Here is a 19,265-nt window from a genome sequence, read left to right as displayed (position 1 = left end):
CTATAACCCGAGATTCTCAACCCAAGTCCTGAGATTTAGTCTGACTGGAGAGCCTGGGGAACATGCCCATGCCTAACCAATCCCCAGAGCGGAGCCGTGGGGTGGAGTGTGCTGACAGACACAGGCTCTACCTGTGGAGCTGGAGGTACAGTCAGCCTCTTTAACCACGTGCACCTGCCAACGGAAACAGGGAGTGTTGGAAGAGGGGAACGGATGTGGGAGAGACACCCACAAATGTCCCTGCATACTTTTTTGGTATTCTCCCCTGAACACGGTGCCAGGCACGCAGGCACACAATGGCTGTCAGATGCCTCCAAATACCAGCCTGTCCCATGGACGTTCAAATGAGAGCAGAATCCAGACTTCTGTCCCCTTGGTCACCATCACCCCCAAGTGGTCGCCACATTTCTGCTCCTCAGCAGGGTCCTGTCTGTTACAGACAAACATGCCCACACCTCTGGTTATTTTGCTTTAAACTACAGACAAATTCTATCTTAGAGTCCGCCAGCCAGCCAGTGGCTCACCTGACCCAGCCTCCGGTCTGCAGGGGATGGAGGCCGATCAGTAGCCCTTAGTCGCTGTAGAGGCAGCGCCCTCCCTCACAGGACTCCGCTGGGATTCATGAGGGCTTCCCACCATGACCGCCTCTCCCAGCACTGGTGAAGCCTGAGCTTCGGGGAATTGAGGCTGCGGTGACCTTTCTCCCCAAAGCCCCCTCCCCGCGTTTCCCCGGAGAAACCCTCCGCCCGCTTGCGCGACCCACGCCTCCCAAGGCGCCCGCCGCCTCTCTGCACATGCTCAGTCCACTCAGTCCACGGCGCTCCTGCGGGCGCGCAGCCGTGGCAACCTGCTCGGCAGCCAGGAGTCAGCTGGGCTCAGGCCCTGAGCCCCAGCTGCCAGAAGGCTGAGGCGGAGGAGTTGGGGCTGTGGGTAAGTCCCCTTGGGGTCAGACCTGTGGCCTTGGGCAGGAGCCCTGGTGGGCTGGGGCAGCGGAGTGTGGTCTTGGGCGCTGGGTGGCACGTCTGAACAGGTCTGTGGAGGACACGACCCTGGGATCTCAGCTGGGGCTAGAGTTCGTCCTGGAGGTGACTGGACTAGGAAGGGAGTCTGTGGCCTAGATGAGGGGTCGGCTTGTTATCAGGGTTAGGCCAGCCGTATTTGTGAAGGGAAGTACTGTTTTACCCCCGGGAGTCCCTACAACCGGGGAGGAGGGAAACATGAACGTATGTGGAGCCACTGATCAGCCAGGTGCTTTCAGTATGTTATCTCCTGCAGCACAACTGAAGGGCGTGGTGACGTGAGCACGCAGCCCGCAGGCTGTGAAGGATTTAAAGCTGGGTTTCTCGAAAGTCACAACACTTGCTTTTCCAACCCCTCCTCTACCTCCTGAGCTGAGGTTCCCGAGGCAGGTGATTCAGAGAACAGCCTGAGCCGCGGTGGGAGCAGGTGGGGTCTGCTAACCGCAGAACTGAGCCCTGCACCAGCCAGGTGCCCTCTGCTGGGCTGGGGGCTGCAACTCGGGTAACAGTGGTGCTTGTTCTCACCTGTTTCTCCTCCCAAGGCCATGGAATCCTCTGCAGGGCCTGGGACGCCTTTGCCCAAATACTGCAGTGTGGCCACGACCCTGAAGTCCCCTTCCAGGACTGGCGCTGCTCCTCCCTGGGGACTCTCCTTCACCTGCCCCTTTGCCATCCAAGCACCCTGGCTCACCCGGCACAACCCGCTCTCCAGGTACTAGTCTCGGCTCCTCTGGCAGAAGTGATGAGCACCCCTCTTGTTCCTCTCCGTTCTTGGCTCTCGACAGTGAACCATGAGGAAGACAACTTGCTTCCTGCGGAGGCTGGAAGGGTTCTTCACGGCGTGGGCTATGATTTGCTCGTGGTATTCTCTCCCTCCTGTCTAAACTGTGCTCCTTGTAGCGCCTTGTAGAAAGGTGGCTGACGTCAGAGTTGGCATGTGAAGAGAAGGCCCTGATAACAAGCCGACCCCTCATCTAGGCCACAGACTCCCTTCCTCGTCCAGTCACCTCCAGGACGAACTCTAGCCCCAGTTAAACTCTAGGCATCACCACTTAAAGAGCTTCCAGCTCAGTTTACCACCAACTACGAGACTAGCCCTCGCATCACGTGAGAAATTAGGGTTTCTGCAACCAACAACTAAGGCGAGGTCTCTGGGTACCTCCTCAGGTTTCCTCAGTATCCCTCAGTGATCCTGGCCTTTCCCAAATCGAATCCTCGGTGGGCTGTCTAAAGTGTGATTGCAAAAGGGAAAGGAAGCTCAGCCCTCAAGCATACGCACGTGGTGTCAGTTCCAGGGACTCGCTTATGTCCATGCCACTCGATTCCGTCTGCCCAGGTTAGGAACATACCAGCTTGAACCCTTAAGAACCTGCTTTCTAGATTCATCTATGTGGACCATCTTTTTTTTTTTTTTAAGATTATTTATTTATTTGTCAGAGAGAGACACAGTGAGGGAGGGAACACAAGCAGGAGGAGTGGGAGAGGGAGGAGCAGGCTTCCCGCTGAGCAGGGAGCCCAAAGTGGGGTTCGATCCCAGGACCCTGGGATCATGACCTGAGCTGAAAGCAGACACTTAACGACTGAGCCACCCAGGCGCCCCATGGACCATCTTGTTTAAAGCCAGAGTTCAGCGTCCCTGCCTCTAGGCTTGCTCACAAAGTAAACAGCTTCTTCAGAAAACCCAAACCCTGACTCAATAATCCCTCCCCACCACTGCACCCCCGCTTTGGTCCTGTCCACAAACCTCTCCAGGAGTAGCTTCTCCTTTTTCCTGTCTCTCAGCCCCTTAGCCAGCTCCTCTGTGCTTCCCCTGCTCAAACACGTCCTCCTCCCTTCTGACCCCTTAGCACAAGCACCTTTCCCATGTTACTCCTTTTGTACTACCATCCGAACGTGCATGCCTCATCCTGGATTCCCACACACTGCCTCTGGATTTACCACCCCAGTGCTCTTTCCTGGTCTGCTGTTCAGTCTCAGGACCAGCATTAATTCACTTGACTATATCCAGGCTAATCACATTTTGATGACCTGAAGCAATTCTCAATCCCCAAATGAGAGTTCCCTTCACTGTCCTCTCCTTCTGCCCCTTCCAGCAGTTTACCTTGTCTTACTGGAAGTCACAGATGGCCAGCCACTTGCTGCATGGATTTCTGTCCCACACAGCCCTCTATGTCATATGCACACTACGGTCCTGCTCAGATCTGTGAAATGCGTTTCTTGATGTTTTTAGGGCTTGGTCTTCTCCACTCCCTAATTCCATTTGCTTTTTCCCAGATATGCATCTTACCACCTGTGTCTCCACATTGCTGACTCAGCATGGCAGGGGCCTGGCTGGTTGGGAAGAGTTGGAGATGCTGCTGACACATGGGTCCTGGCAAGAAGGGGACCAGATGGCTTTTATTACCGGGCTCAGATAAAGGCTGCTCCAGAGGCAAGTTCCTCACATCTCCCAGCACACTCCTCGGGGTGGCCTGTCCATACTGCTATGCCTCGGCTGTGTGTGCCCAGCAGGACAGTTTCTTGGATAAAGCGCACATCGTTCAGGACCAGGTTCTAGAAGGGAAATGTAATGGCGGTGAGTGTATTAGTTTGCTAGGGCTGGGTAGCAGGGTAGCACAAACGGAGTGACTTAAAGAACCGAAATGTATTGTCTTTCAGTTCTGGGGACTGAAGTCTGGGTGTTGGCATGTTGGTTCTTCTGAGGGTCGTGAGGGAGAATCTGTTCTACATGGCTTTCCTAACTAACTTCCGTTCACTTGCTGATCATCCTTGGTGTTCCTTGACTTAGAGAAACATCACCCCAATCTTTGCCCCACCTTCACACAGTATGTTCCCTCTGTGCATGTCTATGTCCACATTTCCCCTTTTTATAGGAACATCAGTCTTTGGATTAGGCCCCCACCCTACTCAGCCTAGCATGACCTTGTCTTAACTACTTATATCTGCAATGATCCTATTTCCAAATAAGGTCACAACCTGAGGTACTAAGGGTTAGGATTCTAACAGATGCATTTTGGGGGGGGATACAACTGAACCTGTGACAGTGAAGAGAATTGAGAGTGAAAAGTGCTCTGTTCAGGAAAATTCAGTGTGTTGAATGATGGGCACCAGCCTAAGGGAAAGAGGAACAAAACATGCCCACATGCACGTCTCTGCCCGTACACACACAAGCTGGTCCCCCACATGTTGGGAGCCAGGCCTGCGCTTTATTTCCATGGCTGCTTCCTTCTTTGGGGTTTTTCTCTTCTTCTCAGAGTCAGACTTTGTGACTGTGGATTCATGGAGGGAAGACTAGTGTGAATTCCAAAAAAATGAATTATAGTATTTCCATTCAAAAGTCATTTTGTCGCTTTCAAGCAACTAATAATATGTGAATCCAAATGAAATATTAGCAGAGTTTTGCTCAAATAATAGGCTGTCTAGTGATTAAGGTAATTTGCAACCAGACTTTATTTCTCTTCCAAATCATACTGAGTTCTCAAAACAGCTTGTACTCTCAATTAGCTTCAAGACTTCTCCTGCCCTCTCTTTTACGATGTCCATTTGCTTTGCCGACCCTCTGCTCATCGCTGTAATGGCAGGTGCTGAGGGCTGCCCTCACGTTAGGCCATAGCTCCTCCTTGCCTGTGTGGGCCTGTGGATGAATACACTATCTATGCCCAGTTGGTCTTGGACGCAGGGACAACACTTTTCAGAAGTGCTGGGAGGAGGGGGAGTACACTGGAGAAAGATCCAAAGGACCCAGGTTATCCCTGGGAATTGCAGGCCAAATACATAGAAGAGCACAGAAAAACAGGAAGAGGAAGAGAACAGGAAAGGAATGGCAGGAAGTGATACACAAGAGTTGCTGAGGGCAAAAGAGGTAGAGGGAAGAGCATCCATGCTACAGCTTGCCTGTCTCTGCCACAATCAGCTCTAACAGCATCTGTCCCTGTCCCTTCTCTTGATGGCCCTCACTGTTTGTAAGGAAGGCCCTGGGCCTGGTTCTAGGGCATTGCGGGGAACCATGGTGCTCCCTGTCATACTTCCGCACGCCAGATTTTATTGTGTTTTCTTATCCACAGCTGGAGAGATGGGGGGCCCTGCTTGTGGAATTTGAGGTTCCCCTCGTCACAGACCCGAAGCGGCCAGCCCAGCGGCAGAACGTGGTCTTAGAAGATGATGTCATTCAGTTCTTGCCATCCACGGAATGCTCGCTGCGACCTGGGGACACGGTGCTTGCCCCCTGGGAGCCAGACCGACAGCGGTATGGCCCTGGCATCGTTCTCTTGGCCTCGGAGGCAAGAGACCCCCAGAGAGGTAAGGGAAACAGCTCCGACCTAGCGGTCCCCAGGTGGAGTCAGGCTGGTAGGAGAGAGCAAAAAGTGTCTTAGAGGCAAGCTGAGGGTCTTAGAGGTGTCAAAAAAAAATCCTTACCCCCTCACTTGCAGCTTAATCCTGTATGTGGCAACAGACAGATGAATCAAATCTTTCGGATTATGTAATACCTTTCATCAGAGCAAAAATAGCCTAAAACTATTATGTCTATGTGGGTTAGTTAACCTGTGGGGTGATGAGGTTAAACTGGGACCACACCAGTACTCATGACTGGTCCCCCATCAAGTTATCCATGGACTGGGAGAGTCCCCTTCTGCAGGGCCAGCAGTCAACATCATTGCAATTTCGAGAATGACAGGAGGAGGCTTCTCTTCTTTCCCATGAAAATCGAGCCCGGGAGGTGCATGCCAGTGCCCCAGGAAGTGGCAGTAAATAGGGAGCCAGTGAGGGATTGTTCCTGGCAGGCTCTCCACAGAGAGGTGCCCTGGAGGAGGCCGGCGGAGCAGGGGGCTGCACTGAGGTTTGCTTTGGGGGCTAGGAGAACCCTTGTCCCATGATCTAGAAGAGGTAATTGTAACAAAATGTTGCTCTTTCTGTTACATAGCGTCAAAAGAAGGAGAAATTACTGTTCACTTCTGGAATGGCAAGACAGCTAGCGTGCCTCGAGGCGGGGTCAGGTGGGTGCCCCCTGCTGTCTGGAAGAAGGCTGGGGGAGGCTGCACAAGCCTTCAATCAAGGAGCATGCCGGCGCCCTCCTCTGGGCCCCTTGCTGCTCTCCGCGGGGACCAGCTGCTGGATGGGTCACCAACGGGCTTTCTCCGGGCACTCCGTTCCTGTGTCCTCCCTGCGTCCCCCAGGCCTGCTGCCAACTGCTGGGCCAGGGCTGCCTCTGCCCTTGCCCCTTGGCTGGACCTACCTGGTGGCCTCTAACCAGGGCCAAAGAACATCCAGAGGTAGAACTGAAGCCCACAGCACCACGTTTGCCCCTAGAGGGTCCTAAAGAAGAGGAAGGAGCAGTGCAAGCTCCCCTGGGGGTTTCTTCTTCTTCTTCCTCTTCTTCCGAAGAGGATTTGGAGAATGATCTGCAGATTGGCCTCCCCCAGAGGCTGATGGTGGACAGCACAGTCAACACAGACCCCATCCTCCTTGAGAAGTCTCCGAGGAGGCAGGGTGGCCTCTGCCAGCCCGAGTGGAGGTATTGGAGGAGAAACGGGTCCAAGCTGCAACCTGGGAAGCCAGGTATACCTTCTTGTAAGGCAGAGCTGGGGGCCCTGCTCTCTTCCCTCCCATGTGTCTCGTAGGGATCTCATGCACGCATCCCCCGTGCTGCAATTGGAAGTAACACTTAGGAGTGTGGCCATGTTGAAGGGGAGGCTGTGATAAAAGGGAGATAATAGGTTTCCATTTGAGCCCATCCGTAAGAGAGGATGGGCTGATCTTCGTGCGAAGGTTTGCATCCCTGTCTAACAGCTGTCTTTTCCTCCTTCACTAGTCTCTACTGACAGGGCGCTGCCTTTGTCTGTATTTGCCTGTCCCCCCAACCCCTCCTTTTTTTCTTGGGGCCCTTGATTTTTCTCTAGATGAATAGTCAAAATGCCTTCAGGTGTTGATTAGAGTCTTCAATGGCCCGAGAGGCACAGAAACTGGTCTTTAAACATTCATTGGTCATCAGGCCCTACTCTCCCCTGGTCCCCTTAGTGAATCAGAGTGGAAAGAAGCAGGGCACTGCATCATGCTGCTCATTCCTTGCGAGAAGGGGAGGCAGGGCTGTTGATCCACAGCCATCCCCATCTTCACCTCGAGCTAAGAACCCCGTGACGCCCCCACAGGTTTAGAAGCCGTGTTATCACTGACATGCCTCATGCCTGTCCTAGCTAAATTCCCAGCGGGGCCCGGACAGAGCAGAAGCCCCAGTCAGCGGGCAGAGGCGGCTGGGATAAGCCCAGCCCTAGACTAGATTCCTGGGACCCTGGGGTCACTAACCGAACATAGAGTGAACTAAATACACATTCAGTCTGGGGCAGGGAGGCTGTGTGGTTTTAGAGTAGCACTGCTAAGGGCTTAAAGATCTCCAGACACCACCCACATTGGGACCCGCTGTGGGTCCCTGTTTGAAGCCACTGGCCTCTTTCCAGGACAGCTGCTCAGCTGAGGGACCTCTTAGCCACGAGGATTTCACACTTGCCCCAGGGATAAGAACTTTGTTGGTCTTCATGGGGCGCCTGGGTGGCTCAGTTGGTTAAGCGACTGCCTTCAGCTCAGGTCATGATCCTGGAGTCCCGGGATCGAGTCCCACATCGGGCTCCCTGCTCAGCAGGGAGTCTGCTTCTCCCTCTGACCCTCCTCCCTCTCGTGCTCTCTGTCTCTCATTCTCTCTCTCTCAAATAAATAAATAAAATCTTTTTAAAAAAAATAAATAAAATTGTTTAAAAAAAAAAAAAAAAAAGAACTTTGTTGGTCTTCAGTTCCAGAAAGTTGAAAAATTGTTTCTACACCGAGAGGCCATCTTGGTGACTCCTGGACCCCTGGGCTTTGGCGGGGCATGGGGGTGGACGGGTGGGAATGGTGTAAGTTGGCTGCTCTTGTACTTTATAGGTGGGTTCTAGACCTTCCTTGGCTTTCCAGGTGTGGGATTCTCCCCCTGCCCCAGGGAAAGAACTGGAGGAACAAGAAGTCAGCTGTGTGCAGCTGAGCTCCTCCTCCCCTCTCGGAGAGGAGCCTTTGTATTGAAAATACCAAGCTGGGCAGGCTCTTGGGCTTCTGGGAGATGGTCACGGATCTCATGGCGAGAGGCTGTGGGAGGTGCTGGCAGAAGCTACTAGGAAACAGCTGTTCCTCTCAGATACAGCCACCCTACAGGTGATACTATCAAGGAAATGGTGCCCAAGCCTAGACATTTCATGCTAAATTTGCCATAGCTTCCACTGCCTCCTGCTTCAGCAGACTGGAGAAAGAAAAGCGGTACCTACCCCACAGACAGGAGTCTGTAGGGAGCAACAGAGAAGCACCAGGCCCGGCCTCAGGAGGGGATGCCAGAGGGGTAACCAGAGGGGCCATGGTGCTCACACAGGTTTTGGGCACCAGCTCTGCATTCCCAGTACTGTAGCTTGGCTCCCCAGCATTCCATCTGGACCAGTTCCAAACCTGGTTAAGTCCACACCTCTTTTCCCTAAGCACACACTGCTCATCTCCCTCCACTGCCCAGCCACCCACATTCAGTCTCTCTTCCCATCACCACATTTAAACAGATCCACTCTAAAGTTTTGTTCCCCGCCCCCACCAAAAATTCTAGTAATTGTCCATAAAGAAGATAAATATGGTACCTTCAGGTACCTGGTCTGGTTTTCCCTTAGGTACTACTAAGGTCATTTGTCATGCTCCAGGCAAAGGTTAATTCCTAGAGCTGAACCATGAGGATCCCTGGACCTGCCCTCTGCCAGGTCCCAAGCCTGTGTGCAAAGCTATGGAGACTATTCTTGAGTCAGAGTGTGAAGAAAGGGGCCATCCCTGGCCCTTGTCGCGGGGTGGGGGTGGGGCACTGTGTGCCACAAGTGACTAGTGAGGATGAAGTGCAGAAAACCGGGTGTGCACCAGCGCCGGAAACAATGGCAAACACCAGAGCTTTCCTTTTCTCCCCCTCCAGATTTTGTTGCTTTTAGGGAAATGTGCTGCTTTGCTTCTCCTAATTGTGCTTGACGGCCTGCAGTCAAGTACTGATGCCTGATGGTCAGCCTTAGGCTCTGCCTCACGACAACGCTCGTGTGGGTCCCTCTGCCCTCCGTGCTTGTTACTTCCCGAGTTCCCGTCTGATCCCAACCTAACAATTCTAGGAAGGCCAGGTTGCTGGCTGCCCGCAGTTACTTTGCTCTCCTCCCGAGCTTATGACTGAAACAGGATTTAATCTGTAGTTTTAAAAGCCTGCAAGAGGATGGATTCCTGTAAAGTAGTCCTTCCTTTTCAGATTCTTTTCCTACTCCCCAGGGAGTCACATCTCCCATTATTTTGTTTTTGCCTCACACCCAACCTCTTAAAACCTCCCCCCCGACCCCAGCTCACTACCTCTTCTTTGTGATCAGTGTGATTTATAAGCTCCTTTGACAGGTGGCAGTTGGCCACCTTTGCTTCCCCTACTGGCTGCTCTGAAAATCGTGTCTGATACCTTCTCCCATCTAATTCCAAATGTGGTTATCAGATAAAACCTATCCAAAAAGTGTAATGGCCAGAAATGACTAACAAACTTTATTTCTCTTTAAAAAGCTGAGAGCAGTGGTAGGGACTTAGTTAGATTCTGGGATCCTGACATAGTTCCACTTCAGTCATCAGGACCAATCCCATGGTGGCACATGCAACATAACTCACTGAATTTGGGCTTTAGGAACAAGACATGGAACCATCTGGAGAGAAAAGAGGGGCAACAAACAACAAAGGGTACAGAGTGTAGTGCTGGGGAATACGAAGGAGCTGGTCCTGGAAGCAAGCGGTGTGAAGCCACCACAGATCCTGCCAGAGGACGGTGAACACAGAGAATGGAGTCCGGGAACAGCGACCCACCAGAGGGACCAAAATGCCCTCAGACTGAAAGCCCCGAGGAGCCAGGTAAAGCAGGATGGCTGGGAAGGGGCTCCTAAGGACTCCTCATGTGGTTCTTCGTGCCCCTTTTGAGAATGCGAACTCCCATGCTGTCTTTTCCCAGGAAAATGCACATACCCACGATTTTGCATTCCATTTCAGAAGGCTTACAGAACCCACACAGCTGATCACAGGCTTCTTATGGAGGCAAGGATCCCATTTAAGTGACACTCTTGACCCTATGGTGATGGGCATGGGTCTGCCTGACTAGGCCCTCTGTCCGTGGGAGTCCGTTCCTCACTAGGAACGCTAACACAGCCCTACTTAAAACTTGGCTCTCATCATATAAAACACTGGCGTTTGTCCTGAGGAAAGACTGGTCACGTTCGGAATGAGATGAACTACCAGGCAACCAAACTGGCCAACGGCAGCACTGCTGTTGGCCCGGTGGCCTCAAGGAGTTCAGGGCACATCACGACTTTTTAAGATCAGTGACTTTTGATCCTTAAAATTACAGTCAGCATCAGACTCTCGGGATTTTTTTTTTTCTTATAGGAAGCTAAAAGAGCAGTGGTGGTAACTACCTGAGGAGGCGCTACCAAGTGGCTGCCAGGTCGTCCCGTGACGGCCGGGCGCACAACAGCGGCATCCTCATGCGCTAGACTTGCCTGCAGATGAGCGGCGCGAAGGCACCTACCCTGAGGGGCACAGGAGCCCGGTGGTCCTGGCCAGGACTCCCTGCTGGGGGCCGGGGGCCGGGGGGGCTCCAGGCAAACGCATCCACAGCCTGTCGCCTTCTCATAAACCTACAGCTGTCCATGAGCAACACTGTTTCACCTCTTCATGCCAATAAAAAGGAACTCTGCATTTCCAAAATCGCTCCCTTTATTATCATAAGTAGACTTCACCTGGAATTCCAGTAAGCAGTTAAAAACTATTGAGACAGCATCATTACAGTATGACTTTCAGCAGAAAGGGGGGGGGGGGCTTCTAGACGTTTAAGTTAAAATAGGCACTGATGGAGACAAACTCCAATTCCCAGGAAGGCTGACCCTCCACAGTCAGCCCTGAAAGCAGGATCACTGGGTAAATATGAAAAGAATCATACAGTGACTTTATTCTTCTTGCTACTTAAAAAAAAAGGTGATGGGATAGCCATGATGGTCCACATCATACGGGGAAGACCAAGTCCACACTTTGTCCCGAGTCAACTGCTACCACCTGAGTCTTGGTTAAGTCATTTGTACCCACAGTGACAGAATAGGTCCCTGGATATACTTCTATGTAGAGGTCCTTAGAGGTGTTCTCAGCCTGCAAGGAAAAACAGGTATTAGCCATTGAGAGACTAGAGGTCACGACGCCAGCAGGCCGCCTTTGGGTGCCAGGGGCGCAGTGGGATGAAGCACTGGGCTGGAGACGGAGGTCCTGCTTTCAAGGCTCAGCCTGGCAAGACAATAGGAATGTCATTTAGGTAAGTCTCAGCCCCTCCTTGTGCTTGTTTCCTTATTTCTAAAGTTGTGGTAATACCTACTTCACAAATAAGCACGTATGTGAAAACACTTGGCAAGTGCTAGAATGCTATACGAACATGAAGGGTCATAAAAGGGACATTCCTAATCGTGGGAGAAAGAGAGGAACTTGGTAGAGAGAAAGGCGAACGATCATTGTTTTGGGGCTCACAAGTAGACAGTGGCACTTGTTAGCACAGATCAGCAGTAACAACAAGGCACCAAGGAATAATGAGAATCTTTTTAACTGTGCTTTGTTTGCTACATTCATCATGAGGAAGATGAAATATTCTTTTCTCCAAAAGCTGAGCACACTATGAATGGATTCCATTTCGTCATGCAGCAAGTCCGCAGGCTGGCCAAAGCCTCCCTTGGACGATTGGTTCTCCTGTAACACAAACACTGGAAGCTGGAGTTAACGGAAAGATCTGTGTTTAGAGCTGTGCTGAGCACAGACGGTCTTCCAAGGACAGACTTGACATATGGCTGGGAAGTGGGCGGAAGTGCAGGCAGAGGAGGGGTCTCCGTTCAAATGGCAGACAGCAAAGTTGCAAACCAGAAAAGAGCCTGTAATTAAGAGCCAAAGCTGCTACCCCACAGCTGGGGACCCCCTGCCCCTCCCACGTGCTTCCTCCATGCTCAGAAGCCACAGGCAGCAGGTGTCGTCTCTGCCACTACACCCAGGGGGACAACAACAAATTACTGGCCAGCAAACTCCACCAGGAGGAATAAATGGTAATATTTACACTTTTATGAAACTTCCTTCCCGCCCTCCAACTTGCACAGATTTAAAGCCAACTTTTAAAAGGCAAAAGATTTATGCGTTTTGGGGGCGCCTGGGTGGCTCAGTAGGTTAAGCAGCTACCTTCGGCTCAGGTCATGATCCCAGGGTCCTGGGATCGAGCCCCACATCGGGCTCCCTGCTCGGCAGGAAGCCTGCTTCTCCCTCTCCCACTCCCCCTGCTTGTGTTCCCTCTCTTGCTGTGTCTCTCTCTGTCAAATAAATAATCTTTAAAAAAAAATAAAATAAAAATAAAGCCAACTTTTTCCAAAGCTGCTTTATGTTCTATCCTTTCATGCCCAGTTATTGCAAATTTGGTCTTCTTATCATTTAACTGACATGAATGTAAATGACTATGCCAAAACTATTTATTGGTCTTCAACTACGTAAGTACACAAAAGTAGATTTCAGAAAATACAGCCATATCAGAATTGCAGAAAGCCAAGGATACTTCATTTGTCTGCATAAGAGGAAACACGGGGGATAAGATCAGCATCCGTGATTCCAATACCACGAATATCAGGAAGATTAGCATCACCAAAATCCAGCAAGTATGGGAGGCATCTTGACCTAACATATATTTGTACCAGAAGCAGAACATTCTTAGTTGTTATTAACTCCAGTATATTCTGGGTCCTGGCTAGTAGTGCACTGTATACAAACAAAGATTAAGCCAAGTATTGCAGAAACATGCTGGAGTTCCTTTCCTCCGAATTCCAGCCCTTCTGAGTTCCCAAAAATTCCCTGGGTTCATGAACTAATGAGTACTTCTTTATCCTAAAAATGAAAAAAAAAATCTCATCACTGTGTTTTTAACAGAGAAACATTTGTGGAAAATGAGGACAAATCCCTTCAAATGTTCTGGAACTCGATCTAACCAAATTTACATGTTTCTGAATTTCAGTAATGGTTTTCACTTTGTAAGCAGGAGGGTCAGGCCCCTCCTGCTGCTTGAACAGATGGTGGAATTCCAGCAGAACCCAGTGTCAGCCCAGCTGAGCTGTAGGAACTGTGATGTGAATACTTCACATTCTTTCCAACCACAACTATGAGTTCAGGCACAAAAAGTATCCCTTAAGCTTCAAGTGAAGGAAGGATATGAGAAAACATAATTTTACACTGAATCCAAATGCTATACCCTCTCAAGAGTGAAACATCTCAACTTAAAAATACCGTGGATCTGGGACAAAGGACCCTAAAACTGGCTCAACTGGTTCATGGACTGGCACTGGCGGTGAAGCCCAGACGAGGAGATCTGTACTCACAGGCTGGGGCGCTGCTAGAGCACACCCTGACACGTGAGAGGCCTCCCAGGCCGAGGGAGGGGTCTCTTCTCTGAAGAGACAAGAAGAAACACTGATTAGCGCCCAGACTTTGACTTCTGGATTGTAAAGAAAAACTTTCCCTTAGTTTGTTAGGAACTAATAATTGTTCTGTCGGTTTCTTCTAAGTTGTCTCCTAAGTTGTTAAGGCTTTTAGTGAATTCTGTGAGGTATTTGTAGTCAGATGTTTACCGTGATGACTTTTTATATTTCCATGGGCTTTGGAGTCAGGCCTGAATTTGAATCCTCTCTCTTGCTTTACTGAAAAGGGCAAATTAAGTTTTCTAGGACTTAGTTTCCCAGTCTACAACATGGTGATACGAGATTGGAGATTTAAAGTGCAAGAGTGACTGACACTCAACAGGCTCTCAGAAAACAGAATTCTCTTCTGTGCTTCTCCCAGGAGTCCAGGTACTAGCGGGGAAAAGCAGAATTCCCTTTAGGGGCACCAACTTACATTTTATAGGAAGGAATGGGAGGGACAGGAATGACTCTTGCCCTCATGTAACCCCCTTGGGGTCAGGCCAGAAAAGGGAACCCAGGCTTCGGGCTCTGGCGTTGCTCTACACATCCCAGGCCAGGGAAACAGGAGGGACCTTCCAGTGTGCACCCAGCCCTCACTCACATCCCTGGGGCCACTCTCCCATCCTTTCCCTAGACCCACAGGCCGGAGAAGTCAGGAATCCAACTTGTGGATTAGACTCTGAACCTAAGTTTGCTATCTTTGAGTATAACTAGGGGGCATTTAAAAAGGGAAAAACAGGGGCACCTGGGTGGCTCAGTCATTAAGCGTCTGCCTTTGGCTCAGGTCACGATCTCAGGGTCCTGGGATCGAGCCCCGCATCAGGCTCCCTGCTCAGCAGGAGGCCTGCTTCTCCTTCTCCCACTCCCCCATGCTTGTGTTCCCTCTCTCGCTGTGTCTCTGTCAAATAAATAAATAAAATCTTAAAAAAAATAAAAAGGGAAAAACAAAATAACACGCCTACTCTCTTCAAAAACAACAATGACTTCCTAGTGCATCAGTTCAACAAGTAGAATCTTGGGCTTCCCCAGAACAGGTGGTAAAAGACAGATAAGTTTGTAGGGAGAGGCCTGTAATTGCCCGTTGCTAATACTAATAGTTTATTTCCTAATGCTCTAGAAAAAGAATTCTGTTAAAAGAGAGGGAGGGGAGCTGAGGGCACAGCGCGGACAGCTGAGGATACATACCTGGCCGTGCCCATCGTCCCAGCACCAGTGCAGCTCCGACTTCCCTCTGTGATACCGAGAGACATGGACCGCCCCTCCTTCCTCCAGCACAGATGAATAGTATCTCTACAGAAGGAACGGGAATGATGCTGGGCAAGCAAATAGTCTGGTCAAATTTTCAAAAAAAACCACAACTCCATGACTTGGGGAAAGTATGGTTAAGGAGGGAGGCAACAGAGCAAAGGTGAATTACCTGCTCTCTTGATAGGCCTCTGAAGTCATCCAACAAATCTGAGCCTATGTGAAGTGGCTGCAGAGGGAACTGCATTTGGCATGACTTTGCTGCCATCTGCGGCCTTTGTAGGGCAAGAAGCCTGGCCAACCACAGCTGGGCAGGACCAGGCTCTCTGCCAGGTTAAAGAATTTTCACAACTTCTTCGTCCCAATGTCAAATACATATGCCCTTCCATCTCCTCTCATCACAAGCTCTGATGAACTGTTCCATGGTTACTGTCCAAGTTTCAGACAAGGACAAGGGCAGAGGGGTGCGTCTCCTTGAGATTTAGAAATACAACAGGAAATGTAACAAAAACTCAAGAGCTAGGCAACTGATCTCCCCATGCGGAGGGGAGGAAGAGGTCTCTAATTTAAGGAGAATAATCCAAAGGATCAGAAAGCAAATTACATTTTTTCTTGTCTACTTCCTTCCTCCCCGTCGAAGTTAACCTTCGACTTGCCCCTGATTATGACTAATGATGAGGACATCACAAGTCTGCTTGTTTTGAACAGAGTGTACGGACAGGGTTTAAGGCATGAGACCAAAAGAACAGGAAGCTGGGGAAAGCACTTTAGGACACAGGTTTAATAATGTATTTGGGGGCTGCTTCAAAATTGTAAAGGCAGACTCAGAACCCTGTTCTTAATTCCATCTCCAGAAAGCCCAAGGGTTCTGAGACTCCATTCCCGAGTGGAAACCTGAACTGAAGTATGGACTAAATAGCAAAATCAAGAACACACCCATTTGCTAAACCTCAGACCAAAGACTATTGTTATTCCTTTTAGTGAACCATGAACCAAAATGTTTCAGTTGATCTCTTCACAGAAGAGCTGAAGTTATGGATTTTTCTAAAACCACTTAACAGAATAACATAAAATATTCTCGGGACCATATCTCATTGACTGGAATCCTGTTCTTGGAGTCAGGTATTTTACAAAAGATGTAGAGACATTAGAGATTTTTTGAAATCTTAATATATGAAATTGAAAAGCAGGACAGAAACAAGGTATTCTCTTCTTCTCCCTTGTAGACCAGCATCCTTATAACCACAAAAGAATCACATCAGGTTAAGGCTCAAAGAGACCACAGAGTCTGCTATAACTCCTAGACAACAGAGTGCCTTCCATGCAGGGGATTTCCCTGGATGCAGGCTGGCCTGCCTTCACCATTCCCTCAAAGTACTTAAAGATGACCTTAGCATGTGGTTTTGAGAAGGGCTTTAAAACCTTTGTACACCCATTTCAATGAATGGTACCCAAAATTTCATGTAAGTCCCTCATGCTATAGTTTATGACAATTTTCTGTTCATCTCTCAGTAGAAAAAAACAAAGAAACAGACTCTAAAGGCTGGAAAGCACTTTAGAGATCTTCATTTTATGACAGGGAAGCTAGGCTGAGTGGGACTAATTGGCCCAGGGCATTATAGCCAGTAAGTGGCAGAACATGGGTCTGGTTCCTGGGAGGCTGCTCCTGCCATTAAGTCACACCACCACTGGGGGGGCACTGCATCTGCTCCACATAACCACCTTGGTGGCCAACAAGTGATACGGACTCACAGAGACATACTTAAAAACTGCATTACCGGGGACTTGAAACAGAGGTTATATTCTAGTGTACGGATATTGTTTCAGTACATTTTGAAACCCAGAAAGGCTCAGTTGCAGTTTAGAACAAGCTTACTGATGTTTTTTAACTTCAGTTCAGTTCAAAGTTTAAAAAGTGCCTAATATCTGGACTTGATGGTTTTGGAATTCAGCAAACAACCTCCCCACCCCCCCACCCCCTACTAATCTGAAAACAATAGGGAGGACAGAAACCTTTTGTGGCTTGTTCACTGCTACATCCTCAATAATACCTACAGAGTTAGACTTTCAATAAGTATCTGTTGAATAAATTCTAACTTGGATTTATCACCTGGTTTAAATCCCTGTTTACAATCTAACCATGAAGGTGGGGCAGGGTAAATGGGTTTGTGGTCCATCTGCAGGTGGATGGGGGGGCATGCTTTGGCTTACACCAACTTACCCCGCACTGACTTGAAGTATAGTCCATGAATTCTGCCATTGTTCTGAAGGAAGCACTTAGGGTTGGTTGTCTTTCTTCTCTCTATTTGAATAAATGGCAAATCACAGGTGAGATCTGGTAGTCCCTACTGGAGAAAGAGGTCATTTTGGAAATAGCATCTTTTTTACTTTTTGAAAGGCCTCTACAAGTTTAAGTAAACAAGAAGGATCTTACTGAGGAAGAATTCCACTCTAAAAGGAATAAACAGACACGCAATTTATCCAGGACAAAGAAAGATGGTAGCATGTAAGAACTTTTTTAAAAAAGTAACCAACCAGGGCCGAGCTCTAGCGGTACCGTCAACTACCCAATAAGAACCTGTCAAATGTCAAGAATTTTCAAAGGACTTTTCTGTTCACTGTCCCGTTACTTTACAGCTTCCGCCAAAGGCTGGATCAGGGGCGTGGGCTCGGCGTGCCCCGGTTGCCAGCAGGCCACCGCGGAGCGAATGAATGGGCTGGTCCCCCAGCACTGGAGCCCTCACCTCTCCCGGGAGAAGGCGCTGGGGGCCAGCTGCGGGCCGTCTTCCTCTGTAGGGCCGCTCCCGGGAAGTGACCCCCACGCCGCTTTTGGGAAGCTCCCGCGAATGCCAGTCCACCGCCCTCCTCTTGGCCCGCTCCAGCACTTCTTGACCCAGCCTAGCCGTGCGCTGCAGGGCACGTCGGTCCACCCCGTTCAGCGCCGCGGCCGCCAAACAGTTCTCCATGTCTCCCTGCGCGGGCACATACACACAAACACCGGCCGGTCAGCGGGCCGCCGCGACCCTGCTCCAGCTGCGGGTCGGAGCCCTAGCTTCGACCTCCCCGGCGACCACCGCCCCGGGCTCTGCCCTTAACGCGCTCTCCAGCCGGCGCCCGGCCGGGGACGAGCGGGTCCGCGGAGATCCCCTCCATTTCCGTCTCCCCCTTCCCTTGGTGGGGGGCCCTCACCAGCCCGCTTCTCTAAGCGCATGCGCTCAGCGCTGTGTGGCAGAGAGAGAGGGCTGGGCCTGAAGCACCCGGCGCCGGCGCAGCAGGCCATTGGCGGGGGGCGGGGCCTGTGGCCTGCGTCGGTCACGCCTTCTTTCTGCGTCCGGGCCGCGGCCCCTACGCGCCGGTTGCCGGGCTAACTGCCGGGCGCAGGGGCGGGGCCTGGCGGCTTGCGGGTCGTGGGGGCCAGAGTCTAGCCGGTGGCGGGGGCGGCGGCTTGTCTGCTCCAGCCGAAGAGCCCGGGGGCTGTGGGCCTCGCCCTTCGCGGTGGTCTCCAACGTCAAACACGGTGGAGCCTGTGTAAAGTCAGGTGGTCTCCCGTTGGCCTAAGAAATTGTGGGGGATTAGACACCTGCCTCCAGGCGACTCTTGCTGCCTGGTTTATATCTTGGAATATCGCTATTGTAAAAAACCCTTTTGTTTGAGGAGATGAGTAGGAGAGGTCAAACAGTGCAGCTGCCAAGGTGGCGCTTGGAGAAGAGTTTGGCCAGGCGCCTGTGGGCAGTGGGACGCCCTCCGCCAGATGGCAGCTGTTCAGGGCCTGAGGGGCGCCTGAGTTGTATGTAGAGCCCCCTAATCCTCTCATGGCAGTTTCCTCACTCCGGTGGGAAGGACGGACTCACACATGTTTGGAAGCCTCTTCTAGCGGGGTGGAGTTGAACCTACCTTTCAAGAATAGTTGCGCCACATTTAAATAAGAAGCTGTGCCTCGTTACCCTGCACTCCACTCCTCCACACCTCTGGGTTATTTGATAGACCGTATAGCTCAAGGTCTCGCTGCTAATTAATGACTCTGCTACCCCACACTGCGCACAGCAAAGCGTTGGTGTTCAGGAAGAACCCATTTAAGGGATACTGCTCAGTGGGGGTCACTTTAAGGGACACTAGGAAATCTTCAATGCCGAGCGAGTCTCCTCAGCAGATGGCTTGATCAGCAGTTCAGGGCTACCCCAGGATACTACTGCAACCTCCCACCGCATTGTTGCTCATTTCCTGCTCTCCTTTCACCAGAGGAATTGAGGAAAAGTCTTCATTATCATGGGGATTTTTTTTTTTAAGATTTTATTTATTTATTTGACAGAGACAGAGATAGCGAGAGCAGAAACACAAGCAGCGGGAGTGGGAGAGGGAGAAGCAGGCTTCCGCGGAGCAGGGAGCCCGATGCGGGGCTCGATCCCAGGACCCTGGGATCACGACCTGAGCCGAAGGCAGACGCTTAACGACTGAGCCACCCAGGCGCCCCATGGGGATA

At 50.7% G+C, this 19,265-nt stretch overlaps 2 protein-coding genes across 3 annotated transcripts; one reads left to right on the top strand and one right to left on the bottom strand.

The window, feature by feature from the left end:
* The first annotated feature begins 1,564 nt into the window (after positions 1-1,564).
* CUNH11orf16 (chromosome unknown C11orf16 homolog) lies at positions 1,565-10,597 on the top strand. Its single transcript, XM_045895296.2, is given in 7 exon segments — positions 1,565-1,731; positions 3,294-3,450; positions 5,084-5,318; positions 5,941-6,042; positions 6,045-6,575; positions 9,712-9,932; positions 10,461-10,597. Coding segments are annotated over 7 exon segments (1,446 nt in total). The 3' UTR covers positions 10,494-10,597.
* A 175-nt stretch (positions 10,598-10,772) lies between these two features.
* AKIP1 (A-kinase interacting protein 1) lies at positions 10,773-18,087 on the bottom strand. 2 transcript variants are annotated; one of them, XM_045894184.3, is made up of 5 exons: positions 17,975-18,087; positions 17,530-17,757; positions 17,007-17,087; positions 14,726-14,830; positions 10,773-11,216 (listed from the first exon to the last, which is right to left on the bottom strand). In XM_045894184.3, exons 2-5 carry the CDS (start codon positions 17,749-17,751, stop codon positions 11,076-11,078), a joined length of 549 nt encoding a protein of 182 aa, XP_045750140.1. In that variant the 5' UTR covers positions 17,752-17,757; positions 17,975-18,087; the 3' UTR covers positions 10,773-11,075. The 2 variants fall into 2 exon arrangements, with proteins under 2 accessions (XP_045750140.1, XP_045750141.1); XM_045894185.3 differs by lacking the exons at positions 14,726-14,830; positions 17,975-18,087 and having other exon boundaries at positions 17,530-17,968.
* Between the last annotated feature and the right edge of the window lie 1,178 nt (positions 18,088-19,265).

The sequence above is a fragment of the Mirounga angustirostris genome, unplaced genomic scaffold, assembly GCF_029215605.1.
Source record: "Mirounga angustirostris isolate CCGP_5_RB_7025 unplaced genomic scaffold, mMirAng1.0.hap1 SCAF_13, whole genome shotgun sequence".
Classification (NCBI taxonomy): Eukaryota; Metazoa; Chordata; class Mammalia; order Carnivora; family Phocidae; genus Mirounga; species Mirounga angustirostris.
Note: the sequence above shows the minus strand (reverse complement) of the source record. Positions and strands in the feature narration are given on the sequence as shown.

Bases quoted from the DNA above. Each gene is read 5' to 3' on its own strand.
- AKIP1 (XM_045894184.3), bottom strand. From the start codon at position 17,751: ATGGAGAACTGTTTGGCGGCCGCGGCGCTGAACGGGGTGGACCGACGT. The intron at 14,831-17,006 runs GTAAGTTGGTGT...TTCCTTCTGTAG, and splicing joins ATACTTCAAGTCAGTGCGGG to AGATACTATTCATCTGTGCT. The intron at 11,217-14,725 runs GTATGTATCCTC...TTTTCCTTGCAG, and splicing joins GGGACGATGGGCACGGCCAG to GCTGAGAACACCTCTAAGGA.